Raw genomic sequence first — 18,534 nt, 5'->3', positions numbered from 1 at the left:
CATATATATATATATATATATATATATATATATATATATATATATATATATATATATACCATGGATAGATATTGTTCATGATTTCTAGTCCATGGAACTCTCCTTAATTGTTACGCTAAGCCCACTTTCTTTTGGACTAGAATTTGCATAGCCCATTAACTTGGCCTTACCCACTCTCGTGTAAAGTCAATAGTTATTGTGTAGACACCTGAGTGGACCACGGTAAAAAAAAATGACAGTTGTTTCATATATTTTTTTAACGTGACCAGTTGTAATATACATTTTTATAATTTATAATGTACATTATTCTAATACATAATGTATATTATCTTATTTCAAAAATTTTATTATTCTAACCCATAATGTACATTATTTTAATTCATAAAATTTAGTAAAGTTATTTTAATTTGGACTGTAATTCACACAATAATTCGCCGCGTAATGTTAATAGCTCCGATCAAAATACATATTACGCTCTTTTTGTATAACTTAAAATTTGTATCATAATTTAGAACCGATAAAAATAAAATAAAAACTAATTAGCATTAACACAGCCCGTTGACACCCAAACTAGTCAAAATATAGACACACATATTACATGGCCTGCATTTTATACATTATAATTGATCAATTAATTGTCTGCATTGACTAAAGATTCTGCTGGCAAATGGAGGGCACATCTTTTATACGAAGATTTTTTTTTTCCTTTTTACGAGAAAAATATGTTTTGTGTACTAGATAAACTTTAAAATTTGTTTTTATGTAATAACTATAAACCACATAATAAGAAATATAATCTGCATTAGGAAGACTCTATGAGATGAAATCGACCGTGAAAGTATTGACAATAATTAAATTCATAACCTTCAAATACGATAATTATGTTCCACCGGTTAGGACTCTCATACACTTATTGTAGTTTGTATCTGATCACGTTACTAGTTCTAATCTGGTATCTGTTACGTGAGTTTCGTCCTGTGTCGATTCCTAAATTATGGTGTGACAATCTTGGGGCCACTTACATGTGTGCCAATCCGATTTTTCATGCACGCATCAAACATGTTTAGATCGATTATCATTTTGTTCGAGACAAGGTAACTTCAAGTGAATTTTATTTCTACTAAGGATCAGTTGGGACATCTTTACTAAGACGCTTCCAACTCCTAGTTTTTCGCTTCTACAAGACAAGTTTGAGGTTGTTGGCCTAACCTAAACTTAAGGGGAGTGTTAAGACTCTTCAACAACTTGTAGTTTTAGTTATACTATAACTCTGCATTATGTATATATTCTTATTGTATTCTGATCACATTTTGATTAATCAATAATACTAGTTTTAATCCCACCGAATGGCCAACTTTTTGTACTAAGTAAACTATAAGTATGCGCACGTTGTCTTCCCACGACTAATCTGCCGACTTTATGATCTGATCAGTACTGACTCTGCTGACTTAGTTACAAGTAATTATTAATTAATTAGTATAAAAATCTTAGTTGTTACAACTGCTTTCTTAGAGTAATTTATTCTGAACCTTCCAATCGCACTTTTATGTGATTGTGTTTCCCTCCTTCACATGCATGAAATACCAAGTCACATCCCAAAATTCCTAATCCCAGAAACTCAAGAATTTTGGGCAGATTAAAGTATCTTCCCCATCACAATCTGCATCATGAGTGGTCCAGTGGTATCAATCAATGAAACCCATTGCTCAAAATCACCTCAAATCTAATATAATCTTGATTAGGTTTTGTTTTGTTTTTTGAGTGTGATGAGGACAAACCGCAACCTTTAAATAATGTGTGCACTATGTAAATCTCACTCCTGTGTATTAGCTTATAAATCACATAAAAGAAGTAAATCGCACTGGGTGACCGAGAGGGTGTATGCAAGAATCGAACATATGACAACATATAGGACAACCAGCATATTCAATTCACATAATAGGGTTAACTTAGGTCTATTATGTTATTTGGTAAAAGTTTTTATTCTTGGGAATGAGAATGTTATCCTGTTTCCGATTTATTCCCCTATGGCCCTATGTAAGGAGTATTCTACGGATCTTGATATTTTTTAGGGTATTTTTTAAATAATTAATGGTCGAATTTAATTCATATAAATCAACTTAGTTATCTGATTTCTGGCTATTGGACATTTTAGAGGCGTTTGTATTACTTATATTCCAAATAATTGATGGTTTTAGATTTGACTAGTTAGTATGTTTTGTAATTTTGTATGTATAGTCATGGTAGCAGTTTCAAAGTGAGAGCTACAAAACATTTATAAACTGCATTACTACCAGCTTTGGTTATTATTCAACAGATTGACACAACAATCTCAACAAATATTGCTGACCACTTCTCAGATAAACATTAAAGACATCAAAGAATAGAACATGTAGTGGTACTAAGTATTTGATTTAACAATGGTTTTTTCTTCCATTATTTATGAAATACAACTAAGAGTTATTACAACATGAAACAGGAAATTGAGCAACCAGGGGCTGTATTTATACTGCAAATTCTCTTTCTATGTTTCATGATCATACAGATGTTGACAAAATTAAGACTAATTAAGAGAGTAAACATGGTGGCACCACACTATTCATGCATATTCTCTGAACAAAAGCTTGAGCATATTTGATGACAATCCGCGGGATCTAGCTTTTGGGGTTCGACCAATGCAGAAACATGGACTTGAAACAGACGACTCATAGTTACCATCATTGTCATCATCTGCCCTTGAATCGGGTGATGGCCTCGTGTTGGGAAATCTAGCAGAAGGTGAGCCCGGAGCTGAATGTGATGAACGAGACCAGGGAGATGATGATGATGATGATGATGATGAAGAGGAAGACGATGGCGATGATGAAGCTGGCAGTGACTGGAGCTGCAGATGGCTTTTCTTGACAGTGAGTTTGGGGAGAAGGCCGTGTAAAAGGTTAACCTTTCTTTGCTTTTTCGCAGCGTCTTTCCTTGCAGGACTTGACATGAACGAAGGCGGAGGCGTGAGGGGAGGAAGCCGAGTTTCCCTAGACTTGACTCTCGGTGTCCCCGGGCAAGATTCCCACCTGAAAGGAACACCAACTGGTGCACCTCCATAGTAGACTTCAAACGAGTTGTTCCTCGACAAATCTTTGGAATGACACCTTGGATCAACCCCATTCTTCTCTTCCCACTTCATCTCGCTTGATCTGACTGGAAGATCTGACCCTTCACTGCCCGGAATTGCCATCATTATGCTACACTCTTCGAAATAATGTCTAAAGACAAGGAAAAAGAAACACTTTATCAGTTTGTTTCTGTGAATGGAGAGACTAGAGTTCCAGAGATACTAGACTTCGGTAACTTGAACTCTCAAGATGGAAGCTGGAAGTCCAGAGATTATATAGAGTTAGGTTCCCAATGCAAAACATTTATTTAGAATTTTGAAAAAAAAAAAAAAACATTATTTGTATTCACATTCAACAAGCTTATGAAGTCAACTACTCCAGCAAAAACCATGTTAACCTGACAGCTACCAATAAAAGAACATGAAACTATGGCTTATAAACAGTATATGGTACTTAAACATCAACTGTCAAGTAGTTCCGGTAGGTAAATCAGCTAAAAGTGAGTGAAATTCTTGTGCATCAGATCCACAACACACTATGTACCATGTGAACAGAAATGTGTAAAAAGGATTTTCTTTCTCTGCATGAATCTGGGATGCGCATATTTAATACAAAAAGCATAGAGTCACTAAATTTATATTAAAAGGAAGTCCCAAATGAACCATTACTCGGTTTATCAGAGCAGCTTTTTGCTGTTAGAATTCTAGACTGTACTTTCTGCATTTCTCTAGGTTTTAGGATAATGTTAATTCTCCAAAGCATTAATAATGCATTAATGCAACTTATCAGCATTGCATGCTAAAAATGGAACTACTACTGAAGGACAACCAGTTGCACCTCCAGACATGGAGCCCAAGTGGAGGGCAAATCATGTGCTGCTTAACTGGGTCACATGGCAATCCAAATGGCTATTAAATGCAGCCTGACAATTGAATGTTAGCGTTAATCAAGAGATATAGTCCAGTTCATTTAATAATTAGAGTCAAACTGACTTTCATTTAGTAAAAAACAGCTTTATCATTCATTTGGATCTCTGGGAGTGAACATGAGGGGAAAAAAGAACTAAAAGCATCTCTAAAAACCTAGTAAGTCAACGTCTCAACGATCTATATTGGAATCATTCTAATTTCTAACTGCCATTTTCTGTTCTATAGAATCCCTAGATCATCCATATCCTCCAAACTGTTACCTAAATTTCACCAATAACAAGGCTTCATGGCCATGCTCGGTAGACTGTAAGTCTGTGCAGCTGTATATATTCTCAAGGCAAAGAAAACATAGCTCATGTATTGATCATGGAAATACAAGAAGAAAGAAAGAAATGGAATTGAAACGACCATTGTCTTGTGCAGTTTAATATAGTTACCGTGATAGAATGACTTTAATCTTCCTATCATAATGAAGTTTACTCCTCTGAGCTGTGAGCTGTTGAGGTTGGACCTATCAAAAGGCAATGAAAAGGAACATAGCCATATGGGAATTAGTATATGGTATACATTCGTGAAGGAAAAGCAGCATTCAGGATGACACTCCCTGATTAATCACCAATAGTCCTTGCAAGAGCAATGCCCGTCCCTGAAGTGATGAAACCTATTCCTATCTCTCACGACTATCTCTCTCTTGTATACTTTTGAAATAAACTTCATGGCTGAATGACAATCATTACACGTTCTTAGGTTCTTAACAATCCGGATTATTTTTCCAGGTGGCGTGTTCATCAGACCAAAAGCAACAGCAATTCTCTCGCTGTGGTATCTAACTATACTCTCCTTCTCTTCATCCTCAATGTCATGCAGCACCGAAGATGTATCGGGTTCATAACCATTAGCCTGCAGATCCTTGGCAATCTTATCCAGGAATGCATTAATTTCAGGGAACTGAGGATGTGAAGTGTCACCAGCAACAAATTCATGTAGTATATTTTCCACTTCAATTGAACTGCATCCAGGCGTTTTGGAAACTCCCCTCTCATTCATTAACTTCCGGCACATATCAACATCACTCCATCGGTTTAGAGAGGCATAAAGATTGGACAAGAACACATAGTTTGCTCCATCATGTGGATCCAAGTTCAAAAGATGCTGAGTAACCTGTTCGCCTAGTTTGGTATCCTTGTGAACGTGACATGCCCGGAGCAAGCTTCCCCAAACAACGACATTTGGCTTCAGAGGCATGGTCCTTATGAGTTCCAGTGCTTCTTGAAGAAGCCCTGATCGACCCAAAAGGTCAACCAACGATCCGTAATGTTCAATTCCAGGTTCAATGCCATAAAAACTCTTCATTTGAGAGAAATAACTTCTGCCTTCGGAAATCAAACCTGAATGGCTACAAGCACATAAAAGTCCCAGAAAGGTAACCCCATCAGGTTTTATACCTTCCATTTGCATTGAGTTAAAGGCCTCTATAGCTTCATTACCATAGCCATACATTCCTAGACCCACAATGATGGAATTCCAACAAAATATATTCTTCGTATGGAGGCCATGAAAAACATCAAGAGCTGCTTCTATCCTTCCACATTTGCAATACATGTCTATGAGGGCATTGCCTAAAACAACATCAACCTTAAACCTCTTCTTTTTAATGTAGGCATGAACCCATTCACCCATATCTAAAGCTCCAATATGAGCACACGCAGACAGCAAGCTGATCATTGTCACTGCAGTTGGTTGCACATTCTCAGCTAGCATTTCCCGAAACACATTTATCGCTCTCAAAAACTCCCTACACTGAACATACCCAGCAATCATTGTATTCCAACTCACAGCAGTTCTAGCGGAACCCAACTTTATAAACAATTCCTCGGCATAAACCAACTGCCCTGACTTACAATATCCATCTATCATAGCATTCCACGAAACCACATCTTTTGATGGATTCTGATCAAAGATAGAGCGAGCAAATTCCACATTACCAGCTTTGCAGTAACAAGTGATCAACAAATTCCACGACGAAGCATTCCTCTCAGGCATACTATCAAACAGCTGCTTTGCCTCATCAACAAACCCATGCCTACTCAAGGCCGAAACCATAACATTATTTGCAATGACATCTCTCTCAGGCATTTCACCAAACACCCTCTGAGCAGACCTTAAATCCCCAATCTTGGCGTAAAAATCGAGCAACCCAGTCTGCAGAATCACATCAAATTGAAAACCCATCTTCACTATCTGACAGTGAAACGATTCCCCTAACCGGGCCGCCCCAAAACCAGCACATGAACGTAAAATCAAAGAAGCGGTACTTTTATTAGGGAAGAAACCATAAAACCTCAGCCCATGATAGAAATCCAAGAAGCCTTTGGAGTCCTGGGATTCAAGTGAAATTCGAACCATCGAATTCCATAACAATGGGTCGGGTCTCGGAATACTATGCAAAACGAGCTTCGCGTAATCTGGTTTTCGAGAGTGATAACATGAAAAGATGAAACTGGTGAGAAGCTCGGAAGAATCGAGGCATCCATTGGTGAGGATTTGTGATTGGATTTGCTTTAACTGTGTGAGTGTGAGAGGATTGTTGGTAGACAATAAGGGAATCAGATGATTAGAGAATAAAGATTGATTCTTTGACAACGGATTCATCAAAACCAATAGATATTAGGTTAGATGTAGGAGATGATATATCAGTTCCTACCTCGTATAACACAGTTACATATCTTCCCGCCAAGTACCCTTCAAATGATTAGGAGTTATATACTGTCAGCCTGTCTAGTCGGTCCAATAAAGATTCGATCAATCTAAACAATTACTCCTTTCTTTTTATTTTATTTTTTTTTTATTTCATAAAGTAAATCGCACTAGATATACAATGTGTGATGCCATAAATTTAACTATAAAAAAGTTTATCAGTATCAAATTTGTAATTTTTATGTGCAAGAATTATGTTCTGCCCACTTAATTACCGATCTTTTTATTATATTAGATAAATAACCTACAATTACTATTCGAAATGTGTACATAAACAGGCTCCACCAAAAGAGTTTTTATAAAAATCAAACTTGTGATTTTTAGGTATAAGAATGACGTTCCACCCACTATTCCCCAAGAGTTAAATATTGATATTTACTAATTTTATCATTCAACTTTCAATTTGATCAGATAAAAAATCATTTTTAGTCCCTCAATTATAATATATGTATCAATTTTGGTCCTTGACTATTAAAAATTTCAAATTAGGTGCATGACTATTCAATTTTTATCACATTTGGTCCTTGACTATTAACATTTTCAAATTAGGTGCATGACTATTCATTTTGTATCACATTTGGTCCCGCCGTTAAATTTTCCGGCCAAATTTCCGACTAGTTTATGTAATTTTTGTTTTAAAAATTATTTTAATACTCGTAACTTTTAAATAAAAAAAACTTAAAAAAAAATAATAATAAAATAGAAAACGCCGGCCACACCTCGATGACTTGGCTGGAAAATTTAACGACATGACCAAATGTGATATAAAATGAATAGTCATGCATCTAATTTGAAAATGTTAATAGTCAAGGACCAAAAATGATACAAATTGAATAGTCATGGACCTAATTTAAAATTTTTAATAGTCAAAAACCAAAATTGATACATGTATTATAGTTGAGGGACTGAAAATGATATTTTCTCATTTGATCATAAATTGTCTCTAGACTATTGATCTTTACTAATTTTAATTTCATCATTGACTTTTAATTTGACCATAATTATCCTTTGACTATTGATTTTGTTTCAAGTTTGGTCATTCAGTTAAATATCCATTTACTAAATATTAAATTTAAGAATAATAAGATGAACAAATTGAGTTCATAAATTTAATGCATTGAGTTCATCATTAGTCTTCACCAAAAAAAATAATGAGTTCAGCAAGCACTAAATTTTTTTACATTATTATCCTTAAATTTAATATTTATTAAATTGATATTTAACTAGAAGATCACATTTGTAACAAAATCAATACCCAATAAACCATTTATGTTACAATTAAAAGTCAAGAATAAAAAATAATAAATAAAAATAGTCAATAAACTATTCTTGAAATTAACGCAATAACTTAAATTTCATAATGTCGCGCAAAAGGAATCTATTCACCTTTTTTTTTTTTGTGAAATTGCCCCGACCACACTAGAAAGACGAATTATCAAACTCTAATGAAATTGACACCAAAGACGTTGGCAGCAAGAAGCTGTCTAAGTTAGTAGGGTGGCAAATTCAATATGGTAGTTCCCCATCCTCTAGTTTGCCCAATGTTAACAAGATGGTCAGCATATTTATTCCTCGCATTATTGCTGTCAAGTTTTAACCTTTAATTTCTTTTGTCAAATATTATATATTAAAATAATGAGCTAAACTTGTGTGAATAAAATTAGTTCTATCTTTTTTTTTTTTTTTTTGAAATAAAAATTAGTTCTATCTTGAATCTACTAAAATGGGAGGATACAGGATCTGACGGTTAAGAAAGAAGGATATTCTAGATTCCTCCGCTGATCATTAGATTATATGACTCGTGAGTATGCAGACGTGTACGGCTGTCTGGACGCGCGCGCGTAAAAACATCTCCAATTTCCAGAGGTTTTATAATAACACATAACACGACAACCTACGGCGACATTCAATTCGTTGCCTGTCTTCCTCTCTACGCTGTCTGCTTTTCTTAGCTAGGAAGATCAACCGAGCTCTACATCCAGGTACCTCTATTTCACTAGATTTTCTTTTCCATTTTATCTCATCTCAAAATTCAATTCAAGCTTACATCTTTGCCTGCGATTCAGATGTCTGCCTTATTTCTTCATATGTTGTTTCTGGTATGAATTTACCTATGATCTATATCTTTATACCGGGGAGATCAAGATTTAGTCCCCCGTACAAAATCGGTGATGGGTAATTCATTGTCATCTTAGCATTTATTTAGTATGATGAGTGATCTTGGAAGATTTCAATCATGCCAATTATCAGTGAAAACTGAAAATTAAATACTGTTAGGGTTGGATTGTTTACAAGTGTTTTCACTTCACATTTGAATTTAGTTGGGACTTAGAATCAACAAGTTCAAAATAATCTTTTTCTTCTTCCATGTTCTTTTTCTTGGTTACAAGGAAAACCTGTAGCTACTGGTTAAATTCGTCAAAGGACCACAAGGAATAAACTAGTTTAAATTGTCTATAATTGATCAGCTCAAAAAGGCCAATAGGCCTCTCCCACCAGGAGTCGAACATGTAACCTCGTGGTTACCAAGTCAATACTCTAACCAACTTGGTTGGATTGTCCCGTGAAGGCCAATAGGCCACTCCCGCTAGAGTCGAATTTGTAATTTTATGGTTACCAAGTCAATGATTTGATTGCCCCCTAAAGTTCATTTTTGTGTAATATCTAAGTTGTTCTTCCTGCTTTGATCTCCAGTTTTCAGGCTAAACTCTATAGTTGCTGGTGAAGTTGGTTATACTACAGAGTGCTGTTTCTTGCTCACATTTCAAGTGGTGTGTTTAAGTGTATAGACTGGGTGCCAAGTTGCCAACATATATATATTTTTTATAATTTTTGGAAACAAGAGATCAAAGGAATGCTGAAAAATGTGCTTGAGCATCTGGGGATCTTACACTGATATCCAAAAGGTTTTAGCCTTAAAAGAGCTGTGTTTCTTCTTTGACGGGCGCGAGCCTCTTGACCATAATAATAGCTCTTTGGATGCCCCTTCGAAGAAGCAAAATGGGCTGGGACGATCCCAGTTGCCATTCGTGTTAATATATGATTTGTGTGATGATGGTTGAGCTACGCAATTTTCGAGCCTGCTTTGCATAGGTCCTATCGTGGATAATAGTATATTTATGTGTATATTTTATGGCTTGTAGAGGGAGTGTTCTGATGGAAAGATACGAGTTAGGGAGATTTCTAGGCCAAGGGACATTTGCTAAGGTTTATTATGCCAGGAATCTCGTAACTGGGGAGAGCGTTGCTATCAAAGTCATAGACAAAGACAAGGTTTTGAGAGTTGGACTGATGGATCAGATCAAGCGGGAGATATCTGTTATGAGACTTGTGAGGCATCCGAATATTTTGCATCTTTATGAAGTCATGGCCACGAAAACCAAGATTTATTTCGTGCTCGAATTGGCTAAAGGGGGCGAGCTCTTTAACAAGGTGGCTAAGGGAAAGCTAAAGCCGGATGTTGCGTGGAAGTATTTTCAGCAGTTGATAAACGCTGTCGATTTCTGCCACAGTCGAGGTGTCTATCACCGGGATCTGAAACCTGAAAATTTACTCTTAGACGAGGACGAGAATTTGAAGATTTCTGATTTCGGTCTAAGTGCCCTGGCTGAGTCAAAGCACCAAGACGGGCTACTCCACACTATCTGTGGGACTCCAGCCTACGTTGCTCCCGAGGTAATTAACCGGAAAGGTTATGATGGGGCAAAAGCCGATATCTGGTCCTGTGGGGTGATCCTATATGTTATGTTGGCTGGTTATCTCCCGTTTCATGACTCGAATTTGATGGAAATGTATAGGAAGATTGGGAAAGCGCAGTTCAAATGCCCCAACTGGTTTCCACCCGAGGTTCGCAGGCTGCTTTCGAGAATGTTGGATCCCAATCCCGCTACTAGAATTACAATGGCGAAAATTAGGGAGCATTCCTGGTTCAAAAAAGGGCCATCTTCTTCCAAATCTACAAAACCCAATGGGGAAAGCAAGGATATAACTTCAAGCGATGTAGAGACTACTCATACTCATAGTCCATCCGAGAATGTTAACACTGCAACCACAGAAGACAACAAGCAAGAGGGAGCAAGATTATCGAACTTGAATGCGTTTGATATCATCTCCTTTTCTCCTGGTTTTGATTTATCGAGATTATTCGAGGAGCCTTGTCTGAAGAAAGAAACTCGATTCACTTCTTGGAAACCTGCAGCAGTGATCATCTCGAAGCTAGAAGATTTGGCTAAGCGTCTGAAGCTGAAGCTGAGCAAGAGGGACGCGGGATTGTTGAGGTTTGAAGGGATGAAGGAAGGCAAGAAGGGCGTTGTAGCCATCGATGCAGAAATCTTTGAGGTCACCTCTGCTCTTCATCTCGTGGAGCTGAAGAAATCAAACGGGGACACATTAGAATATCAAAAGATACTAAACGATGGGTTAAGACCCGGGCTTCAAGATATCGTCTGGGCCTGGCAAAGCGATCCCCAGCAGCAATTGCTCGAGCAACCCCACGAGCAGCAACCACATCCAGAAAACCAGCAACAGCAACAACAACCGACCGAACAACAGGCGGAGCCTGTGATGCAGCAGCACTTGCTTCAGCAGGAGCAACTACCTTGATTTCTCTCACACAGTTCACAAAATTTTCATGTTTTCTTTTGGTTATACATATTTTAGGCCATTTTTTTTCTTTCACTTTATTGGCTTGCTGGCTTCCTGCTTTTCTTCCTTGCTTTAGAACTGTGTTCTTTGCTGTTTTATATTCTGTATATGTGTGTAATGTTGTTACTAACATAGGTTGGCGTTTGTCTGTGCTATAAAGTATAATTGTATAAACCTTGCCAGGATAGAGAGTTGTCCTGTCTTCTACTGTTGATTCCCTTCTAAATTGGAGATTGTATTTGGTTATTCGAGCTTATTTCTGTTACTGATGTGATGTACAAGCATTGAACAACTTATGGATCAAATTGATGCACATGATTAACTTTTTTTCACCAAGTCTTTGAACAAGAATGGTGAAAGTTCTGGGAGTTAGAACTTCAGTCCACTTGTCAAAATTACGCAATAGGTTATATAAAACAAAAAATATGAATGCAGGAGGTACTGAAGAGCGCGATTGTTTGGTTGATGATATTGTACAATCAATACTCTCACGGATATGATGTTGATGTGATTATTGGCCTGCTAAAACTAACAAAGACGTGAACCTTTTTTTTTTTCTGTGGATCGACACTTGTTCCGCAAATTATTTGTATACTGACTACTTTTCTGCTTCAGAGTAGGGTACACGCTATTTCCAGGCCACATGGACGATTATTTTTTCATCGATTTTGACAACTATCTGCTCAAATTATCTCTAATTTAAGTATTCATTAAGAGAAAATATCATTTTTAGTCTCTCAACTATAATACTTGTATCAATTTTGGTCCTTGACTATTAAAAATTTCAAATTAGGTACATGACTATTCAATTTGTATCACTTTTGGTCCTTGACTATTAACATTTTCAAATTAAGTGCATGACTATTCATTTTGTATCACATTTGGTCCTGCCGTTAAATATTCCGGCCAAATTTCCGACGAAGTCATCGGGGGTGACCGGCGTTTTCTATTTTTTTTTTATTATTTTTTATTTTTAATTTTTTTTTATTTAAAAGTTACGGAGTATTAAAATAATTTTTAAAATAAAAATTAAATAAATTAGTCGGTCACCGGTGACTTTGCCGAAAATTTGGCCAGAAAATTTAACGGCAGGACCAAATATGATACAAAATGAATAGTCATGCACCTAATTTGAAAATGTTAATAGTCAATGACCAAATGTGATACAAATTGAATAGTCATGCACCTAATTTGAAATTTTTAATAGCCAAGGACCAAAAATGATACATATATTATAGTTGAGGGACTAAAAATGATATTTGCTCTTCTTTTAAAAAACCACCCAAAAACAAACAAACAAACAAAATGCTTCTAAAAGTAAACAGGAGACCATTTTTATTTCAAAAAAAAAATAGTCAAAAAAAATTTCATATTTTAAAATTAAATTAAAGATGGAGGATGCACTTCTTCATATTCCTTTATTGAACTTGAACTTGAACTTGTTAAGAAAGTGGAAGACTTGTATGAAGTGTGATTGGGAGATCAAGATGCTGAATATTTTTTTAAAAACAAAACAAAACAAAACAAAATAGAATGCTAGACTTGTTTTCAAAAAAAAGAAAAAAAAAAAGAATGCTAGACTTCCTTGCTAAGACTTGTTCTCACTTCTCAAGTATCAACATGTTCGGGATACAAGTGCTTGCTCCCTCTGAGGGTTGCTTAAACATGTTTTTGTATCTTTGGTACTATCCTCCCATTTTGATCTACAAAAGTATGAGAACTTTTAGATCCATACTTCAAAATGTATCTATCTTAGGGCGTGTTTGGTTCGCACATGAGAATCGGACTCAGAATGAGAATCAAATACTTTGATTTTGATTCCCATCCCTAGTGTGTAAACTCATGAACCAAACACACCCTTAAATTATTCTTAGATATGCCTATAAAGCAGATGTAAATGTGGTTCTGATGTCACACAAGTCACAGTGCCAAATATGTAGTGTCCCAAACAAGTAAATAATCAGTTATCCAGCTAAATTATGCACAGAATTGTAACAGCCATTTTAAACCAACAAGAAAAGCCAGATTCTGCATACCTCGTTTTCAAACTGAATGTAACCACCCAATTAATGAACTAAAGCCTGCTGTTACACCAGCAGCAAGCATGCATACCCGGATAAAAATAGTAAAAATTCATTCAACACTTGCCAGGTAAAGCCAGCAATGATACATGTGCCCAATGAATGCATGAAACTCTCGAGTATCTATTGAATGCATTCCAGGTTCACTACCACCGCAACAAATTACAAGCTTCCTACCACATTCAGAACCAGAAATAGCAGAATAATGGAACCCCTTGATTGACTAGTAAAAGAAATGAATGAATCCTAGTTTCAATGCCACAACATTAAAATTACAAGCTTCCAAACACAGTCAAAGCCAGAGATAGCATACTGTAATAGTTTAAACCCTTAACTAATAAAAGAACTTCTTTTCTTTTTCAGGCATAGATCACAAGATGGTCCTTTTCAACAATCAGCAATCTCCCTTTAAGAAGTTCTCATACATTAGGTAAACAGACTTGGATGAATATATCAACCATTATAATTGTCTAGTCATTCTATCATATTCACATCATTTCTCAAAAGCTATTGGCTTAACAGCAAAATGTCTAAATTTTGATAATTTTGTGCAATATCTGTAGGAGAAAGATTTGTAGCCAGTAAGTAATGACAATGTTTCTAATTTTCCATGAACAAGATACAATCACATCAAGCTCCAATGACCTTCATGTCTAACACTGGCAGTGAGACAGATATTGCAATCATAAACCATAATGGAAATTAACAGCCCATCATCAATACTCTTTTCATGTAAGATGCTTAGACAAACCTGATATACCATAATGCCTAAACATACTGAAAATGAACCTACTCACCTTAAGGAAGCAACATAGAAAGGTCATTTATGTTGTTCAAAGCCACTTCAAACTAATGCAAGAATTAACATGTTTAGCTTAGAGAAAACAGACACATAATACACACTGACAAACTACTATCTGATTCTAGTCCCATACTCCTTACAATACTTTTACTTGTCTGAAGCTGTTATCTCATTCAGAGCACAAAATAATTACTTATAAGAATATGTAATCTGCATAGATCATATAAGCTGCAAATAAAAACTTCATTTTATGCACAAGTGTTTGTACTAGTTTTTATCCTAAATTTCTTAGCAATAGTTAGCATAGCAGCATAAAATTACTTTCCTACAAAGGTGCTGATACCAAATAATCGTAGTAAAACATAAGTAATTAAAATGATAAAACTATACAGGAACCATTTTGTGTTTCAGGGTTACAACATTTCACTTTAAAATTGGCAATCATCCTGAGTTTTGTCCAAGCAAATTTAACTCTACAAATTATAATCGGACGTATAGAATCGTTGACACAAAGCGGAGTTCATGAAAGAGAGAAGTTACAACAATTATCCAAATTGCAGAGCTAACTGCACCTTTGATCAACAAAAAAGCTTTCAACAATCCCTTTTACCAAGGAGATCACTCGGTGCGCTTCATATTCGAAGATGAGGCCAAATGCCTCCAGAGATATTTTCCGCTCGCCATGTCCACACAGGTCCAAAATCCATTCCCGATCATACCGCAAACCTAAAATTCCCATCAAACCACAAACTGTTCAGGAAAATGTCAATGAAAACTATTCAAAACATTTGGTGTCCGAAGAATTAAAAGGAAACCTTGGAGCATAGAGGAACGGAATTCGAGGAGGATGTGTCAGAAGGAGCTTTGACCGGGGAGTCATTGTCAACGACGTCGTTTTCAGCCGCATCCGGCTGAGATTTGAGGTTGCGAAGCACGAAGAATCCGGCAAGAGTTGCAGAGAGGAAGATGAGAATGATTCTCAGCGGACACATTCCTGTTTCTCTTTCGTCCCGGTTGTCTTCTCTCTATCTCTCTCTCTAAGCTGGAGGTTTTAGAGAGAGAATTTTCCTGCTTTTGAGAGGGAAACGATAATGAAGATTGTTCATTATTGATGAAGAAAAGTCGCAAAAATAGAAAAACTGTAATAGCCGCCGAGCACCGAGTATCCGTCTGTTGAACACGTAAAGAATAAATAAATAAATTCTAATTTTTCAATCAAAATAGATAAATAAAGTCAAAAACTTGTGTGTGACGAGTCGGATCGGATCAAGTCAATATGAAAATATAATATTTATATGTAAAAATGTTATACTTATATGCTCAAATGTAATACTCATTCCGTTTCATTTTATGTGTCTGATTCAGTTAACGAGGCTTGACTGAAATTATTTTTAATTAAATTTTTCATAATATTAAGTTTAGTATTAGTATACAAAATTTATATATTTAGAAACTACACTAAAATACTATTGAACACAAAAAAATCAAATTTAAAAATAAATAAAAATAATAAAGAAAATACTCAAAGAAGAAAGTATTGGTTTGACTAATGAATAGTAAATAAGACAGATAAAATGCAACAGAGAAAGTACTAATCAAGAATAAAATTTTTGTTGATTATAAGGGTAAATGTAATACTTAAAAAAAAAATACAATACTTTTACATTTCGATTTAAAAGTATTACATTTTTCCTTAAAAGTATTATATTTTCTCTTATAAGTACGGGTCATTTGTCAACATTACTTATGATGAAAAATGTAATACTTTTTCTCTTATAAGTAACAAAAATTGTATTCTTGATTAGTATTATATTTGAACATATAAGTATGACAATTGCATATTGTTTCGACTCGATCCGTCTCACAAAGAATCCCGATTTGTGAGACGGTCTCACACAAGTCACAAGTGCGACCCATAAATAAAAGCATTACACAATCTAATCATCAAGTCACAAAACACGCTCATATTACACATATGTAACTCTCTCTAAAGGAGGTCATACGATCGAACCAATGCTACATTTCGTCATTTCGATTAGTTTGGTAACTAAGTTTCTAAAATGTTTTTAATTGTTAATTGAATTAATATTCTTACTTTCAAATTATCTTTAACTATTAGCCGAACTAAAATATTTCAATTAAAACATAATTTATTAAGATTTGTTAATTTAATTTATTAGACTAAATTAGTTATAGTGACCAGCTCAAATCGATATAGAGTTTCATTAATTGACTATTGAAGTATGTATATGAAAATGCAGAAATATTTTATTTGTATTGCTGAGGCCACGTTCTTGCACGGAATAATTTTTTAAGTGTAAGTTTATTTATATATTGGTTAGTGTCAAGGATCAAGAGTCCAGACAAATAAGTTAATGCCAGGAATAAGGTGAGTTAGGTAAGGTCTGAAATCTGAGTGGATGCCATACCATTATCCCATTTATCAGGCATGGAAATGAGCTTGATGTACAACTTAAATCCGTCAATTAATTGTATTAATATCGTGATAATCTTAAATTTTGGATTCAGACTTATCAAACATGTAAATGATAAGAAACGGAGTTTAGAATAAAGCAAAAATTTATACTTACTAGTAGGGGTGTCAAAATGAATTAAAATTAGTAGAATTGTACTAACAAAAGACGTGTCAAAATTCTAACTTGTCGCAACTTACAAAGAGAGTTTAATGAAGTATACATTCTTCTCACATACACCCTTATTGATTAATGATTAAGTCTTCAACTTAATAAATTACATATCACGATTATTCATGCTTAGTGATATGAGTGTCAAAGTGGATTGAGACACGCAAGCTAGCGAAGACCTAGTGACATTCTAACCCGACATGAAGTAGGCTTAATGAGGCAGACCAACCAAAAATGACACTTTTACTAACTAAATTCTTTATTTAACGAAATACATATCACAATTATCTTATTCACAAGATTACAATGACGAGTTAGCTGAAACTTTCGGTATCTAATTCAACTTTTTTTTATTTTGAAATGGTAAGGTAATGGGGTTGGATGTGGGCATGCATGTGGGGTTGGTTAACCAAACAGGTTGACGATGGAAGTGGAATAAGTTAAGAGTGGTTGTTGACGTATGTCATCACCTTTGATTAAACACCTCAACTCACAGCAATTAGTAGACTGGGGACCGGAGAGGATAGGATTATAGAACAAATTAAAGCAGGGCTTAAAATGTCAACAAAACCTGCAGCAGCCTCTTACAATTGATAAACAATGACCCACCAGGCCACCATGCATAAAAGATTTATAAATTTCCAATGCCAAACATTTTTACTTAAAAAAAAAATTATTTACAAGAAAATTCGCAATGTTGTCCTCAGGAGATTGGAATATGACACGCAATATGCAATCACAAGAAACTATACACTAGTATAAGAAAATCAACAAGAAGCGAATCAAACAACAAGTTTAGGAAAATGGTAACACATATACACGAAATAAAGAAATAAGACTCAAGCTAGGGAGCATTATCTTCTAGATTCTTCAACAACCTATGGGATTAGTGAAAACAAATAACCAAGGCATCAAGTCGGAAAACATGTAGCCATCCTAGTCTATTAACCACTCTCATAATCAATAAACAAATATTAGAACAAGAAATTGCCTCATTCTCGTAGTGTATCAGTTTGTTCCAAGTCCATCAAGCACAAAACATCTAAAACCCCTTGATGGATTTAATTAACCCGGGTAGCCCGAATCAATAAATCCGATAAGATTATAGGGGGTATGGCAAGTAACGGACCAAAGTGTACCTCGGGTGTACTTTATATATTGAACAAGGATAAGAACTATTACAGAGGTGTGTAATGATAAAACAATATGGTATTAGGACAAAGTAGTTGAAGATGTCTTATTTGGACAACATTGCATGTTTATATACTAGCTGTGGGCCTAACCACCCGGAGAAAACCCCTCGAGCGGGCCTAGACCGCATCCTACGCCGGAAAAACCGGGTCAAACCATGACCCGGGAGTCTTGGGCTGAGCCCAGAGCTCGGCCTCGAGGACCTCCAGAGGTCGGCCCTGGGCCGAATGGACCCGGGTCGTGCTCCCGAGTCGAGTGACTCTTGACCCGTGCTCCGTGCTAACTTCGTGGCGGGTCCGGGTATGATTTATCCATTACCCCTAATTTCACTAGTACACAGAGGACTTTTAACGTCAATTTTTGGATCATTTAAAGCCG

General features: G+C 35.7%; 4 protein-coding genes across 5 annotated transcripts; 1 reads left to right on the top strand and 3 right to left on the bottom strand.

Annotated features, from left to right (window-relative positions):
- Nucleotides 1–2,408: 2,408 nt before the first annotated feature.
- LOC116015571 (putative protein TPRXL) lies at nucleotides 2,409–4,578 on the bottom strand. Its single transcript, XM_031255677.1, has 2 exons — nucleotides 4,474–4,578; nucleotides 2,409–3,257 (listed from the first exon to the last, which is right to left on the bottom strand). Exon 2 carries the CDS (start codon nucleotides 3,230–3,232, stop codon nucleotides 2,600–2,602), a length of 633 nt encoding a protein of 210 aa, XP_031111537.1. The 5' UTR covers nucleotides 3,233–3,257; nucleotides 4,474–4,578; the 3' UTR covers nucleotides 2,409–2,599.
- Nucleotides 4,579–4,619: 41 nt separating this feature from the next.
- Nucleotides 4,620–6,727, bottom strand: LOC116015569 (pentatricopeptide repeat-containing protein At1g08070, chloroplastic-like). Its single transcript, XM_031255673.1, has one exon. It carries the CDS (start codon nucleotides 6,686–6,688, stop codon nucleotides 4,649–4,651), a length of 2,040 nt encoding a protein of 679 aa, XP_031111533.1. The 5' UTR covers nucleotides 6,689–6,727; the 3' UTR covers nucleotides 4,620–4,648.
- Nucleotides 6,728–8,680: 1,953 nt separating this feature from the next.
- Nucleotides 8,681–11,693, top strand: LOC116015570 (CBL-interacting protein kinase 2). 2 transcript variants are annotated; one of them, XM_031255675.1, is made up of 2 exons: nucleotides 8,681–8,775; nucleotides 9,488–11,693. In XM_031255675.1, the coding sequence occupies exon 2, from the start codon at nucleotides 9,926–9,928 to the stop codon at nucleotides 11,393–11,395; it is 1,470 nt and encodes a 489-aa protein (XP_031111535.1). In that variant the 5' UTR covers nucleotides 8,681–8,775; nucleotides 9,488–9,925; the 3' UTR covers nucleotides 11,396–11,693. The 2 variants fall into 2 exon arrangements, with proteins under 2 accessions (XP_031111535.1, XP_031111536.1); XM_031255676.1 differs by lacking the exon at nucleotides 8,681–8,775 and adding an exon at nucleotides 8,807–8,892.
- Nucleotides 11,694–14,660: 2,967 nt separating this feature from the next.
- Nucleotides 14,661–15,429, bottom strand: LOC116017038. The gene is made up of 2 exons (XM_031257544.1): nucleotides 15,136–15,429; nucleotides 14,661–15,046 (listed from the first exon to the last, which is right to left on the bottom strand). Exons 1-2 carry the CDS (start codon nucleotides 15,310–15,312, stop codon nucleotides 14,939–14,941), a joined length of 285 nt encoding a protein of 94 aa, XP_031113404.1. The 5' UTR covers nucleotides 15,313–15,429; the 3' UTR covers nucleotides 14,661–14,938.
- Nucleotides 15,430–18,534: the final 3,105 nt, after the last annotated feature.

The sequence above is a fragment of the Ipomoea triloba genome, chromosome 4 (genome assembly GCF_003576645.1).
Source record: "Ipomoea triloba cultivar NCNSP0323 chromosome 4, ASM357664v1".
NCBI classification, from domain to species: Eukaryota; Viridiplantae; Streptophyta; class Magnoliopsida; order Solanales; family Convolvulaceae; genus Ipomoea; species Ipomoea triloba.
The sequence above is the reverse complement of the archived record's forward strand: the minus strand, read 5'-3'. Positions and strand labels throughout refer to the sequence as shown.

What these genes read in the sequence shown, in the direction of transcription:
- LOC116015571 (XM_031255677.1), bottom strand. Translation starts at nt 3,232, where the DNA reads ATGATGGCAATTCCGGGCAGTGAAGGGTCAGATCTTCCAGTCAGATCA.
- LOC116015569 (XM_031255673.1), bottom strand. Translation starts at nt 6,688, where the DNA reads ATGAATCCGTTGTCAAAGAATCAATCTTTATTCTCTAATCATCTGATT.
- LOC116015570 (XM_031255675.1), top strand. Translation starts at nt 9,926, where the DNA reads ATGGCTTGTAGAGGGAGTGTTCTGATGGAAAGATACGAGTTAGGGAGA.
- LOC116017038 (XM_031257544.1), bottom strand. Translation starts at nt 15,312, where the DNA reads ATGTGTCCGCTGAGAATCATTCTCATCTTCCTCTCTGCAACTCTTGCC. An exon ending in CCGTTCCTCTATGCTCCAAG is followed by an intron (nt 15,047 to 15,135) that starts GTTTCCTTTTAA and finishes TGGGAATTTTAG; the next exon opens with GTTTGCGGTATGATCGGGAA.